At 53.2% G+C, this 21,520-nt stretch overlaps 1 protein-coding gene across 1 annotated transcript in view; it reads right to left on the bottom strand.

Moving 5' to 3' along the window:
• Window positions 1–848: 848 nt before the first annotated feature.
• The window catches only part of SELP (selectin P), a 32,998-nt gene continuing 12,326 nt past the window's right edge, over window positions 849–21,520 (bottom strand). The window contains exons 5-16 of the mRNA XM_070395709.1: window positions 20,908–21,093; window positions 20,200–20,385; window positions 18,386–18,571; window positions 16,115–16,300; window positions 12,770–12,955; window positions 9,261–9,446; window positions 7,789–7,998; window positions 6,601–6,786; window positions 5,655–5,774; window positions 3,311–3,341; window positions 2,235–2,290; window positions 849–1,447 (exon numbers count right to left, since the gene is read on the bottom strand). Coding sequence (XP_070251810.1) covers window positions 2,236–2,290; window positions 3,311–3,341; window positions 5,655–5,774; window positions 6,601–6,786; window positions 7,789–7,998; window positions 9,261–9,446; window positions 12,770–12,955; window positions 16,115–16,300; window positions 18,386–18,571; window positions 20,200–20,385; window positions 20,908–21,093 — 1,718 coding nt within the window. The 3' untranslated portion in view covers window positions 849–1,447; window position 2,235. The remainder of the gene's footprint in view (window positions 1,448–2,234; window positions 2,291–3,310; window positions 3,342–5,654; window positions 5,775–6,600; window positions 6,787–7,788; window positions 7,999–9,260; window positions 9,447–12,769; window positions 12,956–16,114; window positions 16,301–18,385; window positions 18,572–20,199; window positions 20,386–20,907; window positions 21,094–21,520) is intronic.

Genomic DNA, 21,520 nt, shown 5'->3' with positions numbered 1-21,520 from the left:
TGTCTCCCCAACTAGGTCAGAAGCTCTTCATGGGCAGGACACCCCGGTATCTATAATATCAGCTGGGGACCCAACCAGATTCCCTGGGGAGCTTTCACAAAGAGTAGGCTCTGACTCCGGAGACAGGGCTGATCGGCATGGTCCCGTCAGACCTCGCCTAGTGACTGGCAGTCAGAGATATGAATGACAGCATATCTGGGAACCTTTAAAAGATCTGTGTCCCTCAACCCCAAGGTTTCTATCAAAATTCTTGCAAAAGTCCTGTGACCTTTGGTTAGACTGTTTCACCATTTTTATTGGCATGTTTGTCTGTGTCATTCAGTCTGCACGGCATGCTCATTGCCGCAGTCACAGAGGTGAGACAGCTATGTTTGATTAGTTCCAGATAACACTGTGTGACTTTCAACAGCCTGTTTATCAAACCTGTCATTTCTATATATACTGATTTCAGAGAAAGGGAGAAAGAGATAGAAACATCAATGATGAGAGAATCATTGATCAGCTGCTTTCTGCACGTCCCACACTGGGGATCAAGCCCACAACCCAGGCATGTGCCCTTGACAGGAATCAAACCCGGGACCCTTCAGTCCGACACTCTATCCACTGAACCAAACTGGCTAGGACGATCAAACACTTGAAGAATGTGTAAAACACACCCATTCTACCCGAGGACACTCAGGGGATGAAGACTCTTTGTGCTTTTCTGGTTTCCTCCCTGTGGGAAGGTGGTACGACATAATTGCCGGCTGATGGAAGGGTCCAGCGGTGAAGTTGTTCATTATATTAATGTAAACAAAGTGATGGACACAGACCCTATTGAACGAAACATCGGACACTATAACATGGCATTTGGGGGAAACCTTTTAATGACACCTTTGAATATGGATCTTTGGGGGAAAGTGACCTTGGAGGGAGCATCACAGTGACATGTCCGTCCTGTCCTGGTTCTCGATCAGTTCTCGGTTGGTCGTCTGCAGTCTCTGGTGCCCCTGGAGGCCGCTCTGGATGCCTCAGCAGCAGAGGTCTAGGCGGGTCATAAACAAGCCCTGGGGGCCCAGAGGCCTTACAGAAACCCCTCCAGGCAGAGGCGCCGGCTCCTTCCAGAAAGTCCAGGAAGCCTCCCTCCAGTCCAGAACTAAGGAGCCATTCTTTCTCCGCAGTCTGGTCTTCTGGTGGCTCAGAGGCTCTGAGCTTTGGCTCATTAGTATTCTAGTGCCAGCCGGCAGCAGCACGCGGCCCGGAGAGGGGGCAGGAAGGCGGTGCGTGGAGAGTCCGTTTCTTCTGCTCTGGTCCAGAGCGGATCTAAAGGAAACGCCTTGTCCTTTCCTCACAAGCATTTACAGAAAACTGCAGCCGGTGCTCCAGTCCGTCAAGTCTCGTAGGAAGCCCGATGTTCAACAATAGCGTCCTCGGAGGTGGAGTGAGGTGACCAGGAGAGGACAGGTCTCTGAAAATGACCCAAAAGATACTAATTACATTCCCTTTTAAAAAAATAAAAGAAAGCTCTCTTCACATCTGTTCCCCAAGGCCCAATAGAATCTTTCTGGAGGACAGATTTTCTGCCATCGAGGCTACTTTTCTTAGACTCAGCTGCTCCCTGGGCTGCTTGGGAGAGGCGTGTCAGGCTATTTTCATTTTCCCAGCAGGCCACGGGGGCATTGTTTCTGTAAGAGTTTGTAAAATTTTTCCAGTGGTCAAGACTTCTGGTTCTCAAGCCACAGTGTTAATGTCACTACGAGTCACTGAAAGGAATGCCATCCATCCTGAAATAAGTGTCACTAGATCGTGTCACCGTGTGTGTGTGTGTGTGTGTGTGTGAGGTGTGAAAATCCTCATATGAACGCTCTTTCTATTGTCATTCTACTGTCATGCCTGTCCTCTATGCCAACACAGTTTCCTTCATGGCTTGAAAATTTACTACATACTTAAAATTTAACTCATGATTGTATAAAGCCAAACTTTAAAATCTTCCCCTTCACCTTGCTTTTCTATTTCCTTTATGCCTGGCCAGTGTGGCCCAGTGGTTGAGCATCAACCTACAAACCAGGACGTCACAGTTCGATTCCTAGTCAGGGCACATGCCCGGGTTAGGGGGTTTGATCCCCAGTAGGGCGCGTGCAGGAGGCAGCCAATGATTCTCTCTCATCATTGTTTCTCCCTCCCCCTTTCTTTCTCTGAAATCAATAAAAATATATATTTAAAATAAATTAAATAAGTCTTCATTGGTAACTTACTTTAAGGGCTCGGGTCAAATGCAGCATTTGTGAAAACTCCGTATGTCCCCAGGTGGCTAAAGAACAGAAACACAAAGATGACCTACCACATGGTGCTTAGCCTGTGACCACAGTCCAGGACAGAGTTTCTCCAGACTGAGGGTTACCGCCCACCCCTGGGATTCGGCTTTAAAAGGGAAAGAAGAAACGCCAACAGGGCTATCTAGATGCCCCTTAACAGCTCCTTTCATACCCAGGTGCAGCCATTGTTGATGCCTTGGGTGCTGAATGCCTGCTACGCCCCCTACAGGGCTGCAGATTGTTCTTGGTGAGAGGAAGTCCTTACAAAATCCCTAGCTTGATACTTGACCCTCAGATCCCCGTAGGAGTGTTTGAGGTGTGGTGGTACTGCCCCCTACAGGCGCCTTTTAATTTTCATAACGATCAAGAGTTCTATTGACATTGGCGGCAGGGACAGGGATGCTGGACCCCTAATATGCACGGACACAAAACAACTGTCCTACGCTCCGTACGACTTTAGAGTATCTACTCTAGGCGATATTCATGCAGGTGAAAGAGTCTCCGAGCCCAGAACTTCACTGCTTCACATATAAATAAGGTGTTTTGCGTGTGTTGCTTTTTTACATCTTCTAAAATGCAACTGCCTTGTGAGTTGAAGGAAGATTTTAACAGGTTTTCCAGACGTTCTGCCAATCATGCGTCACTTATCCATCAGGTTGGCAATGCCTCTGGGCTTTTTGAGTCACTGTTACCATCTTCCCGTCAGTTGTCCTCTGTGGCTGTTGCCTTCCTAATTCTACCCGAAGGTGCCTCTGATGACCTCATGGGCTCCACCAGTGCAGTGCCCTAGCTTTAGCCTTTTATTTCTACAGTAACTCACCTTCCCTCCTATTTTTATTTATTCTATAATTAGGGCACTTTCTGACTTTTAAAACATGTGTAGTTAGGATATATTATCTGTGCATTTCGTTTTGTTGCAAGGAAGGGGTGTTATGTATAATTATTCTGACATGTTATGGCGAATTAAAAGGTCAGACTAGAAAAATGAACTCAGTCATAAAACAGTTCCATCTTACCTGTGAGGGTTCAGAGGGTCTTTCCCGTCATCTGAAATAAGCAAGAAGTGATTGGTTAAAGAGGAAACGAGGTGAGGAGAAAGGTCACCCGTGATGGGAGTTACTGGGGGGAGTCGGTAGGTAGACTGCTTTTCAGGTGACTCATTAAAGGGACCAGCTTCCCTGAGAGGCAGGGCCTACCTGTTCTAGGCTAAATAGAACACCTGACATGTAACTCCAGAGTCCTCTCACCTCTCACCTTTCCCCTCTGCCCTTTCAGTAGCAGCCTCCCCTCCTGGGTCTGGTGCCTCCTGCCCCTTGGTTGGTTGTGGTTGTGGTTGAGATCACTGGTTCTCAAAAACCCATTTCTTTGGCACTCGAGGCCTCTGTCACTCATCCTGTGTCACAATCCCTCAGCCTACACTTGGGCAAGTTAATGGCATAAAGAAACCCATCCCAACATAACAGTGGCCGTCTCCTTCCGTGGTAACGTCAGCGATCAAGGGCCTTTTGTCCTAACCTAAACCAGGAACCACGATAGAGGGAACTTAACACGCAGCAGCCATCCTATCGATGAAAGTATCTCGTGGCTAACAAAGCTTTAAAGTATCAGGTCAAGTGAAGAACAAGTATATTTATAACAGGGCATCACTGAGCCTTTAATGTGATAACGAATTTGCAGGGGAGGGACAGAGTAGGCAGCACTGTCCTGAAATCGACCACAGAATCCTAGGAAGTTTAACATCCAGTCAGTCACATCAAGGGAAAGTCCCCCATCCTCACACATACATGTGTTTATTATTAAAGACACGGGAGGATGAGCCTGCTGGTCCTGCTCCCTGGTCCAGAGGGTTTCCTGGAAATGTCTCTAAACTAAGAAGGAACTTGGGGAAAATGCAGGAAGAGTGTGGTTCCGACGTAGCATGGAGCGTATGTCTGGGTCTCAGGAGCTCTTGTGTCTGTCTGCCTTCTGAGTTGGGTTAAGCAAGCACTGATGCTGCATGGAGAGACTGGGGCGGGGGGCGGCGGGCGCGGGAGGGGGGAAACCTTTGGTTTTTAAACAGTGTTACTCCTTGTCTGTCCCAGAGGAGAGCACTACACAGCCAGCCTCGGGGCCATGGTGGTTTTGTGATGGAGGGAGCATAGAGCAAGGACCAAGTGGTCCTGCCCTGAGCAGGGAAGATTAGGAGCCAGGACTCCCTAATCCCAGGAGGACTCCCTAACTCCAGGAGGACTCCCTAATTCCAGGGGGACTCCCTAACTCCAGGGGGACTCCAGCAGGTGCTTTTGTCACCTGGCTTCCTCACCTGGCTCTGCACAGTCCCGGCCCCTCTGATGCCCCTGGTCACTCCTGGTCACTTTCCATGAGGAGGGCGAGGAGCCCCATAAGCTTATCCAGAGAGGTGTCTGACCTTAGGGACAGGCTGAGCATTTGGGCCAGGCAGAGGAAGGATGTTCTGACCCTGAAGAAATGGTCCCTCCTCTTACCCCCATGCCAGAGCTCTCTTTGGTGGGCAGCCTGATAAACACGTTTCCCTTACAGGATCTCCATCCGCTCTGGTCCCTTCCCGGCTTAAACCCGGCATTAGCTCCACACATGTCCATGCAAACATCCATCTTTTCAGACCGAGGCATGAGCAGGGTGGCTCTTCCTGCCTCCAGCTTCCTTTCTCCCTTCCTTCATGGGCCTCTTGGGGCCGGATGCCCTGCACTGCCAAGCGTAGCACCTCCCCAGCTGCCTCACCTCTAGGTCCTCCCAGATCTTTCCTCCTGGAACTGCTTCTGCTTTTCCCCGGCAAATCCCTCCTATTCGTCGATGTTAAGCTGCAAAGAGCCGTTCTGGGCTACCCGGCTGGTTGGGACACCTCTGTTTTGTGTCCCTGTAGCACTCGGGTTGTAACTGTGCCTAACCCAGTCCTGCCCTTTGGTGTGAGCACGGATCTCACTTGCTTATTTCCACTCCTGGATTACATGTCCCTCCATCCCAGGGACCAGGAGTCAGGGTCCCACCACCTAACACAGTTGGTCAATAGATGACGGGGGCATGAAAGACTAGCGGAGGGGATGAAGGAGAGAATCGAGACACGATTTCATTTAGTTTTGGTGATAACTGAGGGTGGGTGTTGAAAAGTTCAGATTTCCAAGCCCATGTTCAGTCTCCTTACCTGAGGATCTGTGCTTTTAGAATGTTATTTATAAAGAGAACTGAGGGCAGTCAGTTCTCAAGTCATGTTTTCTTCTAATGCAGACGTCCTCTCACAGGTGCTGCTGCAGCTGTGGTCCCCCGCCCTCCCCAAACCTCAGGAAAGCGGAAGCGAAGGACAGCTCCCCCCCCCCCCCCCCCTCCGCCCCTGCCCCCAGTTACCTTTCCGTCGGCAACGCCTCCGGAGCAGAGCGAGGAGTGTGCCGCCCATCACCAAGCCTGTTGTGGAGGCCACTGCTCCACCCACGTACGTCAGGGCTTCCTGGACGGTCAGTGGCTCCGCTGCAAGCAAGCGCACACACAGACTTAGGGTGCATTGTGTCAAAGACCATCCTCCCGGAGGCGCCCAGGAACCTCCCAGGAGGATCACCAGAGGCCCTGGCAGCGCTGGCAACCTGGGAGGCGTAAAACCACATTTTACCCCCAAGGCTTTAGTATCAAACGCAATTTCCAAAGGAGGCAGGGTAAGGATGGACGAAAAGGAATTAATGGCCACATGGTAGACCCAAGGAATGAAAGTCTGGGCAAATAAAATACACCCTGGGTAATTTTTGTTGCAATAAAAAAATATAGTTACAGAAAGAAAAAGTCATGTCAAGTCAAGTCGGTACCAAGTCATGCCCTGTTATAAATATACTTGTTCCTCCCTGTGGAGGAAAAAAAAGAGGAAAGAAAGATGGTGGTTGGAATAACCCTTAATAACAGGTGGGGCTTCGTTAAGGAGGTCGGTGGAGTCTTCAGTTTTTAGAGGCGTGTGATAATCAAAGGTCCTCTGAGACACGTGAGGAAGCTGCATATAATCACCCCCCGTCTAAAACATTTTGAAGCTTCAAGATGTCTTACCTCCCCCAGATTACAAAGCAACGAGAGGACTCGTTTCATAAATCTGAGCTCTGCAGGAGGGCCGGCTGCCCACACAGAGCGCTGCTTCTGACCCCCTCTGCTCTGCGAAGGCAAGAAGGCTTGGCTTGATTCATTGTGAAACGCTTACCAAATGCAGGGAAAACCCCGTGACGGAAAGCGAGACCGCTGCCAGACATACAGAGAAGAGCCCGGATTTGGTTATTTTCCACGTCAGCGTGGCTCCTGGAACTAGATGAAGACGTACCTTGGCAGGTGGGCGTGGCCGCTGACCACTGGCCGTCGGGTCCGCATGCCGCTGCCTCCGAGCCGTTGAGCGACTGGCCCTCCGGACAGTGGAAGGTGCAGGTGGCGCCGTAGCTGAAATGGCCCCAAGGGCTGGAGCAGTTCATCAGCACCGGCTCCTCGGTGTGCAGCTGGGAGCACTGCACAGCTGCCGGAAGGAACGGGGACAACAGTCATGGCGCAGGAGGGGAGAGAGACCGTGGCTTCATGTAACCTGAGTGACATTGCCAGAGGTGAGAGCGAATAGGGAAGGTCAGGGCTGAGACGAGCCCCTCCCGGCACCCGCATCAGCTCTCCCAACATCTCACAGACTGAGACACCCGCTGGGAGGGAGCCAGTCAATGAATTAGGGGGCACAGAGTGGCATCCAAGAAACTCCTGCTGAGGGATCGGGCAGCCGGGCCTACAAAGCACTATTTATAAAATCTCGCTTCTCAGAGGTGCTGTTGCCCTAAACGTTATCATCACTGCCGCTGACAATCAGCTGGCACGTCAGTACGTGCTGTTAGACGTCAAACAGGATGAAAATATTTCACAAGGATGCAGCATGGCTGGACTCAGGTGTGAAAGAAGTAGAGGCTGCCACCCTCTTTAAACTAACTTTCCAGAAACTTCAAGTCATTCACCTTAATTTGTGGACAGGAAGCTAGCGCTCAAGAAATTAAATTTAATCCAGATAAACACCGAGACGTAGCGACGCCGCAGAGCGCTGTGCTGTGCTTTGTGCGGAAGACAAAGCCGGAGAGACAGCGTTTCATGCGCGGCGGCCGCCCTGCCGGGGGTCACGCATGACTGTCTTCTGATTTAGCTGCAAATCGTGGGAATATGGACCATCTAGCTGTCCCCTCGTCACTGGAACTGAAGCTTTACGGAGCTGGTTACGCTCAGCATGCTTGCTGCTCTAACACGTTTTTGGACGCTGACGAACGTTTCCCCACGAGGTGTCTGAGTGCCAGGGCTTTGGCGTGAGGCGAAAGGACGGGGGAGGGATGCGCTTGCCACATGCGACTGCCACTTGGGATTGGTGTGACTTCGTGGAGGAGCGGGCACTCCAAGTGACCGCTGGGGCTGGACAGGGTTTTGGCAGGCGGGTGACCCGACTGGCTCGGGGCCTGAGGAATCGGCGTCCGAGCAGCCGGCCCTCACTCACCTCTGCAAGCCGGGGTGGCTGCTGTCCACCGTCCCGACCGTCCGCACCGGACAGCAGCCTCTCCCAGGAGCTGGAATCCCGCTTTGCATCCGAAGTGACAGGTGCTATTCAATCCAAAGGCTGCCAGGGGGTGTTGGCAGGACATCGCTCCCTGCCCCGGGGCGACGAGGGCTGGGCAGCGCACCTCTGCAGTGGGCGCCGGCACCGCACCTGGGAGGACATGTGTGCACTTAGAGAGCATCGCAGACAGACTGTCCTGGGGTACTGCCTTCCCTCCTTTCATAGAGGAGGCCCCAGCAATAGCTCCTAAGGCAGTTCAGGGAAGCCGGTACCATAGGCATGGAAACCAGGTGCAGAAGAGAATTTGCAAGTTCAGGGAAGCCGGTACCATGGGCATGGAAACCAGGTGCAGAGGAGAATTTGCAAGTTCAGGGAAGCTGGTGTTCATCGGTATGGAAAATCAGGGGAAGAAGAGAATTTGCAAGTTCCCTTGGAGAGAGAATCCTTCTAGAACAGTGGTTCTCAACCTTCCTAATGCCGCTACCCTTTAATACAGTTTCTCATGTTGTGGTGACCCCCAACCATAACATTATTTTCGTTGCTACTTCATAACTGTAATTTTGCTACTGTTATGAATCATAATGTAAATATCTGATATGCAGGATGTATTTTCATTGTTACAAATTGAACATCATTAAAGCATAGAGATTAATCACAAAAAAAATATGTAATTATATATGTGTTTTCCGATGGTCTTAGGCGACCCCTGTGAAAGGGTCGTTCGATCCCCAAAGGGGTCGCGACCCACAGGTTGACAACCGCTGGTCTAGAAGAAACTGGGAGGTCAGTGTCACTGATGTTAACGGAGCGAACCTGGGTGGGGCGGGGCTGGGAGGAGGGGGTAGGGGAAAATGGGGAGATCTGTAATATTGTCAACAATAATAAAAAGAATTTAAAGCAGGAGAGTTGGTGCGGGGAAGTAGGGGATTTAGTAGGAAGCCACATGTGCATGGCTTCGTCGGGAGGTGGATGATCCTCGGCCAGAGGTCAGCATGGAGCGTGAGGCGTGAAGGATGCCGCCGGCTTCGTCGCTAACATGGCACGCGGCAGAACACGGGCCTCTGAGCTTCAGTTCCTCCACCCCTACTCTCTCCTGGCAAAGCAGGAGACCCACCCACCGACCCCATAAAGCTCTTAGAGGGAGAGGCCAAAATCACGGAGGACAATTTCTGCTTACGAATCAGTATGTCTTTTATCAAAATATTAAAAAGGTCCTGTCGCTCCTTATACACTTAGAAAGCCAGTCTGTGTTCCCTGGGCCCTGTTTCATAACAAGAAGTAGGGCTTTAATAATAATAATAATAATAATAATAATAATAAATTATGGCTGTTTCCCGGGAAGAGCCATGTGCTTGTCCCTATCGTGGAAGAAGCGTGCAGAGGGGCTGTCCCCGGAAGATACGCTGTGTTACCTTGGCAGGTTGGAGGGGGTGCTGTCCATCTCCCAGACGCTGTGCACTGAACACTGCTGGACCCCTGCAGCTTAAAGCCCCCGCGGCAGGAGAAGTGGCAGGTGGAGCCCACGTTGAATTCTCCCCGAGTGTCCGAACAGTCCAGGCTCCCCCAATCTGGGGCGAATAATTCTGGACACCTGGTGGCTGGAGAAGCAAATAGAGGATGTCAAAACCTGCATGTTCATTCGGAAGCTTTGCTTTGCACCATTTCCTTCATTCACGCATTCAACAGGTACTTATTGAGCACCTACTATGTGGGGTGTTTGGCTTGGCAGCCGGCATCCCACAGCAACACGACAGGCCATCTACCACAGGGGCAGCAGGAAGATGGGTGGGCTCACAGCGAGGGGTGGGCAGAAGTCACGAGAGTGAAGCAGTCCCACTCCAGAAGGACAGTCTCATCCTCTTCTCTGTACACGTTTGCCTCTAGAGTCCCCAGGGTCCCCCGGGCTCCCACTGTCCTCTGCCCGAGGGTGTGGTCCAGGGCCTCACCCCTGGCCTTCCTCCTGCCAAGACCGCTTCCTCTCAGACACCCTGCCACCTGTCCACACTCGGCACACCTACCACTGCAGTGACCACCTCTGTCCTTGCCGCTTCCTCCGTTTGGATCCTGGCTGTTTCTTTATTCCACAGCCCCGGGCCCCGACAGCTCAGAGCCTCTTGGCCAAGCTCCATCAACCCTGGGAGTGCCCTGAACGGGCCTCGAACTTCCTGCCCCTGGCTCTCGCTCACACCGCCTGCGTTCCCTTCTGTTTCCCCTGAAAAACCCCACCGGTCCTCGGGGTCCAGCCAAACACAGGCTCTTGGCAGCAGCTGCTGGCCACCGCCGCCGGAGGTCTTCGCCGGGCATAGCATTTCAGAGGTGGTGCTGGTTTTTTAAGCAAAGATGCTAAGCAAAATGAGCCTTCGCTGATGAAGGCATTTCTTTCAGAACAGCTTTGGGTTTAAAGAAAGAATAGTCCCTCAGTTCGTCAGTAACCCAACATGTGTTGCTCCGTGATAATCTTGTGTGTGAGAATGTAATGGGGAGAAAGACACAGGACTCAGAAATGTGCGACTGCCATCATTGGTAAACCCAATCCTGAGGCAAATGGTTAGTCAATCAAAGTCTCATGTATTCGTCCCCTTGGCAATGCTTGTTGAGCCCCACTTGAAACCCTGCTGTGTGAATTGTGGGGCCCACGGGGAGGTGTGGTTCGTGGGTGTTAGACCTCCATCTGGAAGGGGAGGGAAGATGACTCCTCATGCGAGCAGGTGCATCCAAACGAGTCAGGGCTGGAGGGCAAACGCAGGGAGGAGGCTGGGCCGTGCAGGCAGAGCCACGCCCCAGAGGGCCCAGGGCTCCAACGAAAGAGGAGTCTCTGTGGAACCACTCGGAAATGACCTCTCACATCGCACTCTGCGAGGGAGACATGACTCCCCTGTCCCCGCTCCTGCTCGCAGGGTGGCCCCGCCCCTCAGAGGTGCCCTGGATGCTGCCAACACCATGCGGACACCAGGGACTTGGGTCAGTGCGGAGGGTTAAAAATTCATGGACTCGGGCGTACGGGACAAGGAGAGGGGCTGTTTGCTAAGCCTTAGAGCGAATTTGGAGAATGAGGTGGAAACACAGCTATAAAAGCGTGAGCGAAAGGTGACAGTTCTGAGCCCTCCCCGAATCCCCCCCCCCCCCCCCCCCCTTCGCCTTAGCTGAAGCTGCTGTCGAGGTCGGGGTTGGGTCCAGGCCCCGGGCAGGCTGGGACCGCAGGTGGAAGGCAGATGTCTCTTCTTGTGGATGAACGGGGGATGGGGGGGCGGGGGGGGAGTTGGGAAGGAAGGGGCAGGCTTCAGAAATTACAGATTTGACAACCATGTCGGTTGCATATGTGATTTAAAACTCGAGTGAGATAATTCTCACAAGGCTTTTTTATTGTTTGGTCTGAGGACAGAATGTGGGAAGACAGAACTCAAGATAAGTGTTGATGGAATTAATGAATGAGAAATAAGTGAATGAGTGATGCCCTAACGCTGTCACCCACGAAAGCTCTGGCGACCTAGGCGCTTGTTGTGTGTCTTTTTAACAGCAGGTGGCAGCATTTTGTGTCCTTTCACCTGCAGGACTCTTGGCCAGGGAAGAGACCCCGAGATGACCTTGTCTGCTCCTCTCCGAATGGAGAAACCTGCCCCTAAGGGTGTGACAGGACCTTCTAAAATGGCATGTGATGCCAGAGAGGATGACACGGCTCTTGGGATATTAATCTAGTGCCCATTCCACAAGAAAGAATAAATATCATCTTAGTGTTTTTCATATAATGCTAACAATGAGTTTCTATCAACACATTCTCTCATCTGACCACCAGGCACTGCTGTTTCTCAAGTTCACTTCAGCAGCCATAACTGCAGCCTGAGGGGGTGGCAAAGAGCAAGTTCACAGGCGACGGCCCCAGGTGTGACACCCTGCCCCTGGGGGGCAGTGTGGTGCAGCGCAGAAAACACCAGCCCGGTGGTAGGACCGGACCTGGCTTCAGATGCTGGCACCACACTTCCTGGCTATGTGCCCCTGGCCTGCCCTTTAGTCTCTCCAGGCCTCAGTGCCTTCATCTCTAAGATGGGCATAAACGTAGCCGTGTGAAGACCGTTGGGTGGATTGACTGTGGTAACGCCTGTGAAGCAGCCGGCACCGGGTCCACAGCGGCAAATGGCCCCTCTGGCCTCATGATCACTGAGCTCACTGAACAACCAATTGGCACAATGGTACCTTTTGAAAGTAGCGTGACCTATGAATTAACAAGTCAGTACGTTTCTGCCTTAGAGTACACTGCATGCCAGATGTTTTGGGGAAAATCAAAAGCTGGCAAGATCCAGCCCCCACCTCTGAAGGTTCCACTAATTCGCTCTCAGTAGGACTGGTGCTTAAATACATTTTATTAGTGAATGATCAGCTCAATTCAACAGGAATTTGTCACCCCCACCCCCACCCCCACTTTCACTCTGTTTAGCTGCTGCCGGGGCACAGAGGTGAAGAAGGAGCAGAGCCTGCCCTGAGGACTGTATATCCACAGAGAAGTGGGGGGAGAAAGAAGCAAGCGGTAGTCAGGCCCTGAGCTCCTCGAGGGGCGAGATGAAACGATGCCACCCCTGACGTCAGTTCATCGGGCTCAGCTGTGTTCAGGAAGGTGAACGCAGGAAGGAAGGAGTGAAGAGTGCAGTAGAGAAAGGCTGTAAGGGAGGAACATAGAACTGCGGCAAACATTGAATGCCATACTGACATGAGGATACTTTATAAAACTAAATGTTCAACTGAAGTTATCTTCCGAGAGAGAGAGAGAGAGAGAGAGAGAGAGAGAGAGAGAGAAGCTGCTTTCGGTCTAGGTCAACAGGCTTTGTGGAAAGTGTGTTTCCTTTAGTTTAAGACAGTTTTACATAAATCTCATTCTATGGCTCTGCCCAAGAGAGAAGCCATAGAAAACACAGGTTGGTGATCCTACCTCCACAGGTTGGTGGGGAACCTGTCCAGCGCCCAGATAGAGTGCAATCCAGCCTTTCGGGTCCAGATAAAGAAAACCCCTCGTTGCAGGTGAACTGACATGTGGACTGATAGCCGGAGTCTCCCAGGGGGCCGACGCAGGCCATCGTTCCGTTCTGCGGGCTTCGCAGAGGAGTGCAGGTGACGGCTGCCAGGGCAAGAGGGGAGGAGAGAGGCTGTTTTAGAACTCTGCAACCCAAAATCTGCATGTGTGAGTGTGTGTGTGTGTGTGTGTGTGTGTATGTATCTGAGTGTGTAAGTGTGGGTGTGAGTGTGGGTGTGAGTGTGAGTGTGTGTGACTGTGTGTGTGTGAGTGTGTGTGTGTGTGAGTGTGAGTGTGTGTGTGAGTATGAGTGTGAATGTGTGTGGGTGTGTGTGAGTGTGAGTGAGTGTGTGTGAGTGTGAGTGTGTGAGTGTGTGTGTGTTCTAAGTACATAAGAGCAGCGTTTGGTGATTGAGAGGGAGCGGTGCTTTGTTGGAAGAGAGCAGCGTGGTCATCTTGGCGGCCCCTGGTCAGGAGCGGAAGCAGCTGCTTCCTGAGCACTTTCTTCAGGAGCTGACCTGCTGACCTTCCCCAGAAACAAGGACAGCGACCGGAAGTAGGAAAATGGGCTGAAGCACTCTCCTCCCCTTCAAGCTTCCTGTCCCAGCCAAGAGGTGGACACACTCTGAGCCCAGATCCTGGCTGTTACTCACTAGCAAGGTGTCCCTGGGAAATAAACCTTCTGAGCCTCAGTTGCCCCGTCTATGGAATGGGAAAGTAACAATCCTTGCCTTGCAGGGAATAGCAGTTATATGAAGCAAGTTCATTAAAGCACGCATGAAAACGAAATCTAAAAACCACGGACGCACAGGGGCACTTCATGTAAATGGCCATCTGCAGAAGCTCTCTCCCCAGTCTCATCCTCCAGGGCCAGCCTCCAACGACTCTACCTGCTCACTTGCAAAAGAAAGTAAATAGGATTTCCTGGGGCTTTGCCACAGTTTGTACACGTGGAGCTTGAGGTACTGGGGACTTGCTGGGTTGGAGATCATGCTCTGTGAGCTTGGGCAAGTCACTGAACCTCTCTGAGCCTCAAAGCTTTACCTTAAAAATGTGGAGAATGGCATTCCATGGGTCCCAGGATTTTCACAAGGGTCAAGGGTGAAAACACTGTATGTGAATGTCACCAGCTGGTGAGGCTATCCCTCTGCCAGTTAGTGAGATGACCAAGTCCAGATGGAGCGTGCTGACGGGAACAATGAAGACTAAGAGACCGCATGCTCCGGCATCCTTCCCTGTTTGACCCGACTGAGCAGGGGGCGCTATCGAGCAGAGGCAGGGGTTGTGCGGCTGCAAGAGGACCCTACTCCAGCCACCGACCTGAACTGCTTAAAGTTTTGACAACATTTTCTGCACCTTTCTCTTCCCTTCATCCCTTCCCCTCTCAACTACGTTCCCCCTAATATCTGATGGACTTATCAAAAAACCTATCTCTTTTCTGCCACTTGAAAAGCCCATTTGCACTCAGGGTGTGTGTATGGGTGTGTGTGGCGGGGAGGAGGGGAGGGGAGCCTGTCCTCTGTGAGAACAAACAGGGAGGCCTTGGTGCCATGGAGCCCATGTCCAGCTATTCTGTGGCCGAGCCTGTGGCAGCCAGGGTGGGCTCAGGGGTGGGCGGGCCTTGAAAAGGGAAATAGATAACAGGCTCTCAAGAAGTATTGCAACAGCTGGCAGATTGCAAGCCTGGGGTGCCTTCCTGCCCCGCCCACACGTAGGTATTTCACTGGATGCTCAAGAGGAGAAAGTTTGTTCAGAGTAAACAAGGCCCCAAAAGCAGAAGGGACTGGAGGTCACAGGAAGCCGCGGTGCATGCCAGCCTCCTTGCTGCGCCACGCCCACGCGGGACGGTGGGGCAATGAGCTGCGACCCGTGCCCCCGCCGCCCGGGGCTGCCTGGAAGGATCTGATGGCCCCCTGCCCGAAAGCCGCCTGGGCTCTGTGCCGCGTCCAGGCTTCCAGGAGGCCAGGACGAGAGCGGAGGCGCAAGCTCTCCGCCTCACCGGGTCTCTCCAGACGCAGCTCAGACTGTGCACCCGCCCAGCTCCTGGGGCTTGTGGTGCTCACTGTGCTGGGGGTGAAGGCCCCAGGCTGCTGAGGGCATTCATTCATTCATTCATTCACTCATTTGTTTACTGTTGCGCTAACAGTGGTGTGTGTGTGTGCACGTGTGCATGTGTGTGTGACCTGAATAGCAAGTGGTTTCCTCTCCATTAACACCAGATCCGCCTGCTTTCACTCAGACGTTGAAAGCTTGTGCAAGGGAAAGGCAAAGGCCAGCAACCAGAGTTATCTAGCATTTTACCTGTTTGATTTTATTATGAAAACTGTGGACGCATCATAAAAATGCTAATTGCCTGTAGGGAAAGTGGATGGGGACCGTGTGGAGGAATTCATACAAGAATGCTCACGGTGTCTATTTTAAGATGGGGGCATTTGAGAGAATTTTTAATGTTTCTCTATTTTCTTATTTTCAGTAGCTTTGATAAAGGAAAACATTGCTTTTGAAAAGCAGTACTTGCCATAAATATAACTAAAAATCGATTCCTTACGTGGAAAAGGACAGGGGAGTGTGAAAAGCATCCGTCTGTGCTTCAGTTCCCAAACACCTGTGATCACACCCGACCCGGCTGTGTGTCACACAGGGACAGACATGATGGCTTTGTCTCATATCAAGTCCCACACAGATGGGCCTGCTGAGGCTGAGTGTGCACTTTTTCATTCTGAGAATTGCATAACCTTGCGTCTATAGACGAGTTTCTTCCTCTTTCTGTCTCTCACCTTCTCCTACGCTTATCTCTGCAATCTGACGCAGAACTGGAAGGTGTTTCAGCCAGCACCCTATATTCTGCCCCTCCCCGCTCCACCCTGATATGACCTAGGCCCCCACCCGCTCCCCCTCCCCCCCGCCATGCCACCAGGAGACTCCATGCACCCTGGGGTAGATGCCAGTGCAGCCTGGACAGCGGCCTTGGCTGCGTGTGGCCTGTGGCCTTCTCTGCAGATGCTGGTTCAGACCAGTGAGCACAGTTCACCTGGTGTTGGATCCCAGCCTCAAGGCCTACTGAAGGGCCTGGTAAGCTGCAGGCAGGGCCACCCCATCGCCCACCACCCAGCGTCCTGCCCTGTGCTGCCCGCCTACCCCTCAGGACACCTGCGCTCCGAGTCGCAAGGTTCATGCATCTTCCAGTTTATTTCAACTTTCTGCCGCCAGACATTACCCCCACTAGAATATCGATCATGCCCAAGAGTGGGAAGGGCCTCCTACCTTGGCACTGGGGGGGTGCGGCGCTCCAGGTCCCGGTGGCCAGGCACCGGAGCTCGCGTGCCCCCACCAGGAGGAAGCCTTCTGCACAGGCGAAGCTGCAGGCGGACTGGTACCTCGAGGCGCCAAAGGGGTGGATGCACTTCACCCGGGCGTGGTTTGGAGCCGGAAGATCCTGGCACTGCAGAGCTAAGGGTGAGGAAGGGAGGGAGTGAGGGAGCGAGGAAACGGCAGTACACAAGTCCTCATCGCTCCCCACCCCTTGGCCCAAGTTCCTGCCAAGAATGGGGGCTTCTGAATGGGGTGCACTTAACCTGGAGAGTGAGAAAGTGTCCTGTCATCGCGAGGGGGCTGAGGAAGAGGCAGGGCCGTTGTTAACCGGTTGAGCAATAAGTATCCATACTTTCCAGAATATCCTACCTTTGGACCCAAGAGTCTATGCTGAGTATGCCATCAACATGCATATTGAAACCTCAGTTCATAGATGGTTTAATCATGGCATTAGCTATAAGAGCAAAATATTGAAAACAAAAATATAAATGCCACTGATCAGAGGCAGAAAATGAATGATGGTGGGTCCATGGGAGGAGCACGGAGGGTCACTACAAAGGGTGTATTTCCCCTTCAACAGAGTTGGGCGGTGCCTAACGGTGTGATGGGAAGTGAAGAAGCAGAGCATAAGTTGCCTGCCCTCCTGCAGTGTGGTCTCCGTCATATGAAGCAGATGGTCAGACGGAGAGAACACATGGACGCTACAGAAGCTAGGTCTCATCTTTACAGCTGGGACAATCGCTGTAGCGACCGCAGGGAGTTAGACTAGCGTGCTCCCTGAATGTCACCTGGGTGCTATTGGGAGTGGCAGCCATAGCAGTGGCAGCAGCCGTAACGGACGGTAGTAATGCCATTATGCTCTGCACCAGACACAGACCGGACTGTCAGGGCAGGAAACACTGGGAGCTCATCGGGGGTCTGAGACACGTCTCGGAGGCATGAGAGAATAAATACGCAGCTATCTCTTCTGGATGACAAGAGTGGCTCCCGCGATGGCTAAGACATGAGTGCGTCCGGGGCTCCTGTGTGTTTGTCTTTCAGGCAGGGACCTGCTGTGCACCCCATGACTCTCCTGTGCCCCCCTTCATGGTGCACGGCCATTTCCTCCCCCACGACCTCTTTTTCTTTCAGTTTTTTTATTGTGGTAAAATACACATAAAATAGACTTTACCACTTACCACGTAACCATTTTTAAGTGTGCGGTTCAGCGGTATTGAGTACATTCCTACTGACCATAACCACCACCTCCTCAACGATTTTCGTCATCGTGAACTGAAACTCCACAGCCATCACATAGTAACTGCCCACGGCCCCTTCTCCCCGCCCCTGGCAACGGCCACTCTGCCGTGTGTCCACGACCCTGACTACGCTATGACCTCCTACAAGGGGACTTTGCAGCATTTGTCCTCCTGTGGTCAGCTTCTCTCACTCAGCACAATGTCCTAGAGGTTTGTTCACGGTGTGGCATATGTCTGAATTTCCTCCTTTTGAAGGCTGAATAATATTCCATTGCATGTTTATGCCATATTTTGTTTATCTATTCGCCTGCTGATGGGCACGTGGGTGGCTTCCCCATTTTAACTATTATGAATAATGTGCTATGGACATGGGTGTGCAAACCTCTTTTCAAGACTCTGATTTTGAACCACTGCCTATTTCTAAGTCAGACTCAGGGATTGACATAAATTGCCCAGAGCTCCCAGCACCCGCCTTTGCAAAGCACTCAGCAGCTTTAAGCTTGCTTTACGCACACTTTAAGCTTGCTTTACACACACTGACTCATGCCCACTGGTAAGGCAGGTATGCCAGGCAGAGAGCAGCACCTCCATGTTACCGAAGACACTGAGCCTCAGAGAGACCAAAGCTCATTGGCAGGAAATGACCGAACTAGACTGAATGCCTCGTCCTTTATCCTTCTGCCATCCCATGCCCTTCCTCAGATACCATCCCTGCCTCCTAGCTCCGTCTCCTTCACGCCCACCCACCCACAGGTGTCAATCAATGCAGCCCGACTTTAGTACAATATGCGGTGATGACCACGTTGTGCCTGAGCCTGGCTTTGCTCCCATTTCCTCCCTAGGGTCCAGCACAGAGGGCTCGGCACCTAGTAGGTTCTTTGCTACTGTCTGATGAATAAATGAATGGCAGTGCAGATGCTAAATCAGATGCCTGATGCCTTTAAGAGGCTGAGGGACACCGAGGGATGCTGCCATGTCTCCATACCTTGACAGAGCGGGGCCGGCGCTGTCCACTGTCCCGCGTCGGCGCACCGGACTGTGTCCGCTCCGTGCAGCTCAAACCCCTCGGCACAGCGGAAGCTGCAGGTGGCGTTGTACGGCCATGCCCTCGAGGGCGGGGAGCAGTCCACGCTGCCGTGGGCGGGGCGCTCCGGGGGCTGGCACGTGATGGCTGAAGGGAGAGCGTTAGGTCTGCAGCTGGTCATGGAAGGTTCTTCTCAGAAGAGCCCTCCAGAGACGCTGCATCTTTCTACCCATGCTGTCAGGGTGTTCAGAACCTCAATCCTCCCTTTCCAAAGGGAAACTGCCCAGAACACCTCCCTGGCCTCCTTGCGTGGCCACTCCCCTGCCCTTCAGGTCTCAGCCGAGACCTCACTTCCCTTAAGAACCTCTCTGGCCACGAAGGGGTCGGAGCTGCTCCCACAGCCCCCGGTCCTGCTGTTCGAGCAGGACTGTAACCCTGCCCCTCGGAGCGCGGCCCCCTGAGGCCGGAGTCTGTCCTTCAGAGCCTGGCAGTGTCGAGTAGGTCAAGGGCGCCCTTGAAGTATTTGCTGGCGTTACTTGCGGAAGAGGAAGCACAGAGCAGGCTGGACTTTTAGGGAAAAGCTTACTGCTGACTCTATTATCCAGCCCCGTAAAGGGGTCCTGAGGGGCTGGGCCTCTGGACACAGGAAGCCGTCCTATGGGACCTCAGCCGCCAAGTGCAGCCCGCCGGGTCCCTGAGCGCAGTCAAGCCCGGAGACCTCGGATCTGAGCGACTGGCTTCCCCGTGCCCTTCCCTCCCCAGGCGGTTCCATCTACAGCTGGTCCTGTGTGTCTGGGTGTTTTTCAGAGTAAAGACTACCCTTATCCTGGGCTTGGACTTCTGGTCGTCACAGAATTGGGGCATTTGTGAACCAAGTTCCTCTCATGTTTTTCACTTTACCCATGAGAAGAGTGAGGCTCACCAAGTTGAAGTGACTTCCCTACAGGCTCATGTCCAATGGGCTCATGTCCTGTGGGCTCATGTCCGGACAGTAGCAGAGCCGGCCGTCCTCTGGGCATCCTGGGAATCACTAGCCAGTTTTAACTTCCTGCTACCTTGCCCTGCCTTACCCTCCCCGCTGCAGGCTGTGCCCACTGTGCCACAGCTCCTTCCTGATGCATAGAGTTCAGGGGCATCCTACCCTCCCCGCTGCAAGGCTGCGGCTCACTGGCCAGGCCAGTGCAGCAAATGTGCCGGTCCCTCAATGGACAGCCGGTCAGCCTTGAATTTACAGGTGGAATCATGTGCACAGGCAGCACGGGAGGAACACAGCTGGCTCATGTGTGGGGGATTCTGGGAGCTGACAGTGCCCCGCTAGAGACAACAACCTGGGACAGAGAGAAGATCTGAAGGGGAGAGACCCTCCCACAGCTGCAGGGCAATGGTGGAAGCACCTGGAGACCTGGGGGCACAAAGCTGTAAGGTCAGGAGCCTGGGAGTGCCAGTCCTCAGGACTACAGGCTCCTCCCAGGTTCACTCCCACTTCCCTCGACCTTAGAAACCTGCCTCACCCTCCCTACTGTGTGAAATGTCTGCACCTGCTTGAGAGCTGGGAGCTGGGGGCGGGAGACTCACATTCTGTTTCTAGTAAAATCGGCCTCTTAGGCTCCTAGAGACACTCTCTTCCTACCCAGATGCCCCAGGTGCTGAGAGGAAGGGAGAGGAGAGTCAGGCTGCAGCCATGCAGGCAGCTTCTCCACCGCCAGCCAGTCACCTGCACGCCCCGTGGAGGAGGGGGCAGTGGGCCTTGAACATGCCTGCTGCCTGGAGCTCACCTTCGCACACAGGGGCCGAGGCCGTCCATGCCCCCGAGGCCGTGCACCGCACCAGCTCCGGCCCCACCAGCACAGACCCCTCCTCACAGGCGAAGCTGCAGCTGGCCTGGTGCGGGGGTCCCTCTGCGCCGTGCAGGCAGCTCATGCGTCCTCGCTCCGGAGGCCTCAGGGGTGGGCACAGGATGGCTAAAAACAACCACGGGCAGCGTGTGAGCAGCGGGAAGCCCAGGTCACCGCAGCAGCTTCCTACCTCCCCAGGGGGGGGCATCTGTCTCCCCGAGTGACGGGCATCTGTCTCCCCAAAAGGCAGGCAGGGCGGGGACTGGGGCTTAGAGAGCACTTTCAGTAGCTGTGTGGAAAGAGCCAGACACCCTTATGTTCCCTTTTTTTTTTAGAGAAGCAAATAAAAAAGATCAGATTAATAATACTCACTCTCTAAGTCCTCCTTATTGTACTCTATCCACTTTGCAATTAACAACAGGAGACAGGCCCCTGCGTAGTGCTTTTGCCTGAGAACCCAGACTTAAGCTGACTATCTCACTGGACAGACACAAACCATGACAATCATGGTTGATGGGTGACAGCATCAACCAGAGCCCACATCCACTGCAGGCCGAGTTCTTTACCAGGCTGTGCGTTGGAGAAAGCTGCTCCTCCCCTCAGACATTCCCGTTGTCAGTGAGGGTGGGAGGAATGGGGTCCACGCACCTACGCACTGTGGGGGCTTATTCGTCCAGGTTCCCGAGGCCAAGCACTCCAGCTCGTGGGGCCCGTCCAGAGTGTAGCCTTCGGCGCAGTGGAAGCTGCACCGGGAGTTGAAAGAGAAGCTGCCCAGGGGGTGGCTGCAGTCCATGAGCACACGTGGAGGGAGCTCCAGGCCCCCGCACTCCCTCACTGCGGGGACAAAATTCCAGGTTTCCATCACAGGCTAACGACAAGGCCAGGCTTGCTGAGAGCCGGAACTGTTTGCACAACCCTCTAACCCTGTCCCCCAGGCTTCCTGCTCAGCCTGGTGCTCCTGTGTGGGCTGCATCTAGGGAAATACTCACTCTTCACTCTTTGCCTTTGCTTTGCTTCCCTTTAACCTTTTGAGATTTTATGACAAACTAGAGGCCTGGTGCACAAATTCATGCACCAGTGAGGTCCCTTGGCCTGGCCTGTGGGATCGGGCCAAAACCAGCTCTCCAACATCCGCCAAGGGTCCCAGATTGCTAGAGGGCACAGGCCAGGCCGAGGGACCTCACTGGTGCCTGATCGGGACCAGGGAGAGATGCGAGAGGTTGGCCAGCTGGGCGGGACGGTGGGAGTGCACTAGAGCGTG

Source organism: Myotis yumanensis, unplaced genomic scaffold (assembly GCF_028538775.1).
Source record: "Myotis yumanensis isolate MYYU_CA2020_CCGP unplaced genomic scaffold, mMyoYum1.0.hap1 SCAF_17, whole genome shotgun sequence".
Classification (NCBI taxonomy): domain Eukaryota; kingdom Metazoa; phylum Chordata; class Mammalia; order Chiroptera; family Vespertilionidae; genus Myotis; species Myotis yumanensis.
The sequence above is the reverse complement of the archived record's forward strand: the minus strand, read 5'-3'. Positions and strand labels throughout refer to the sequence as shown.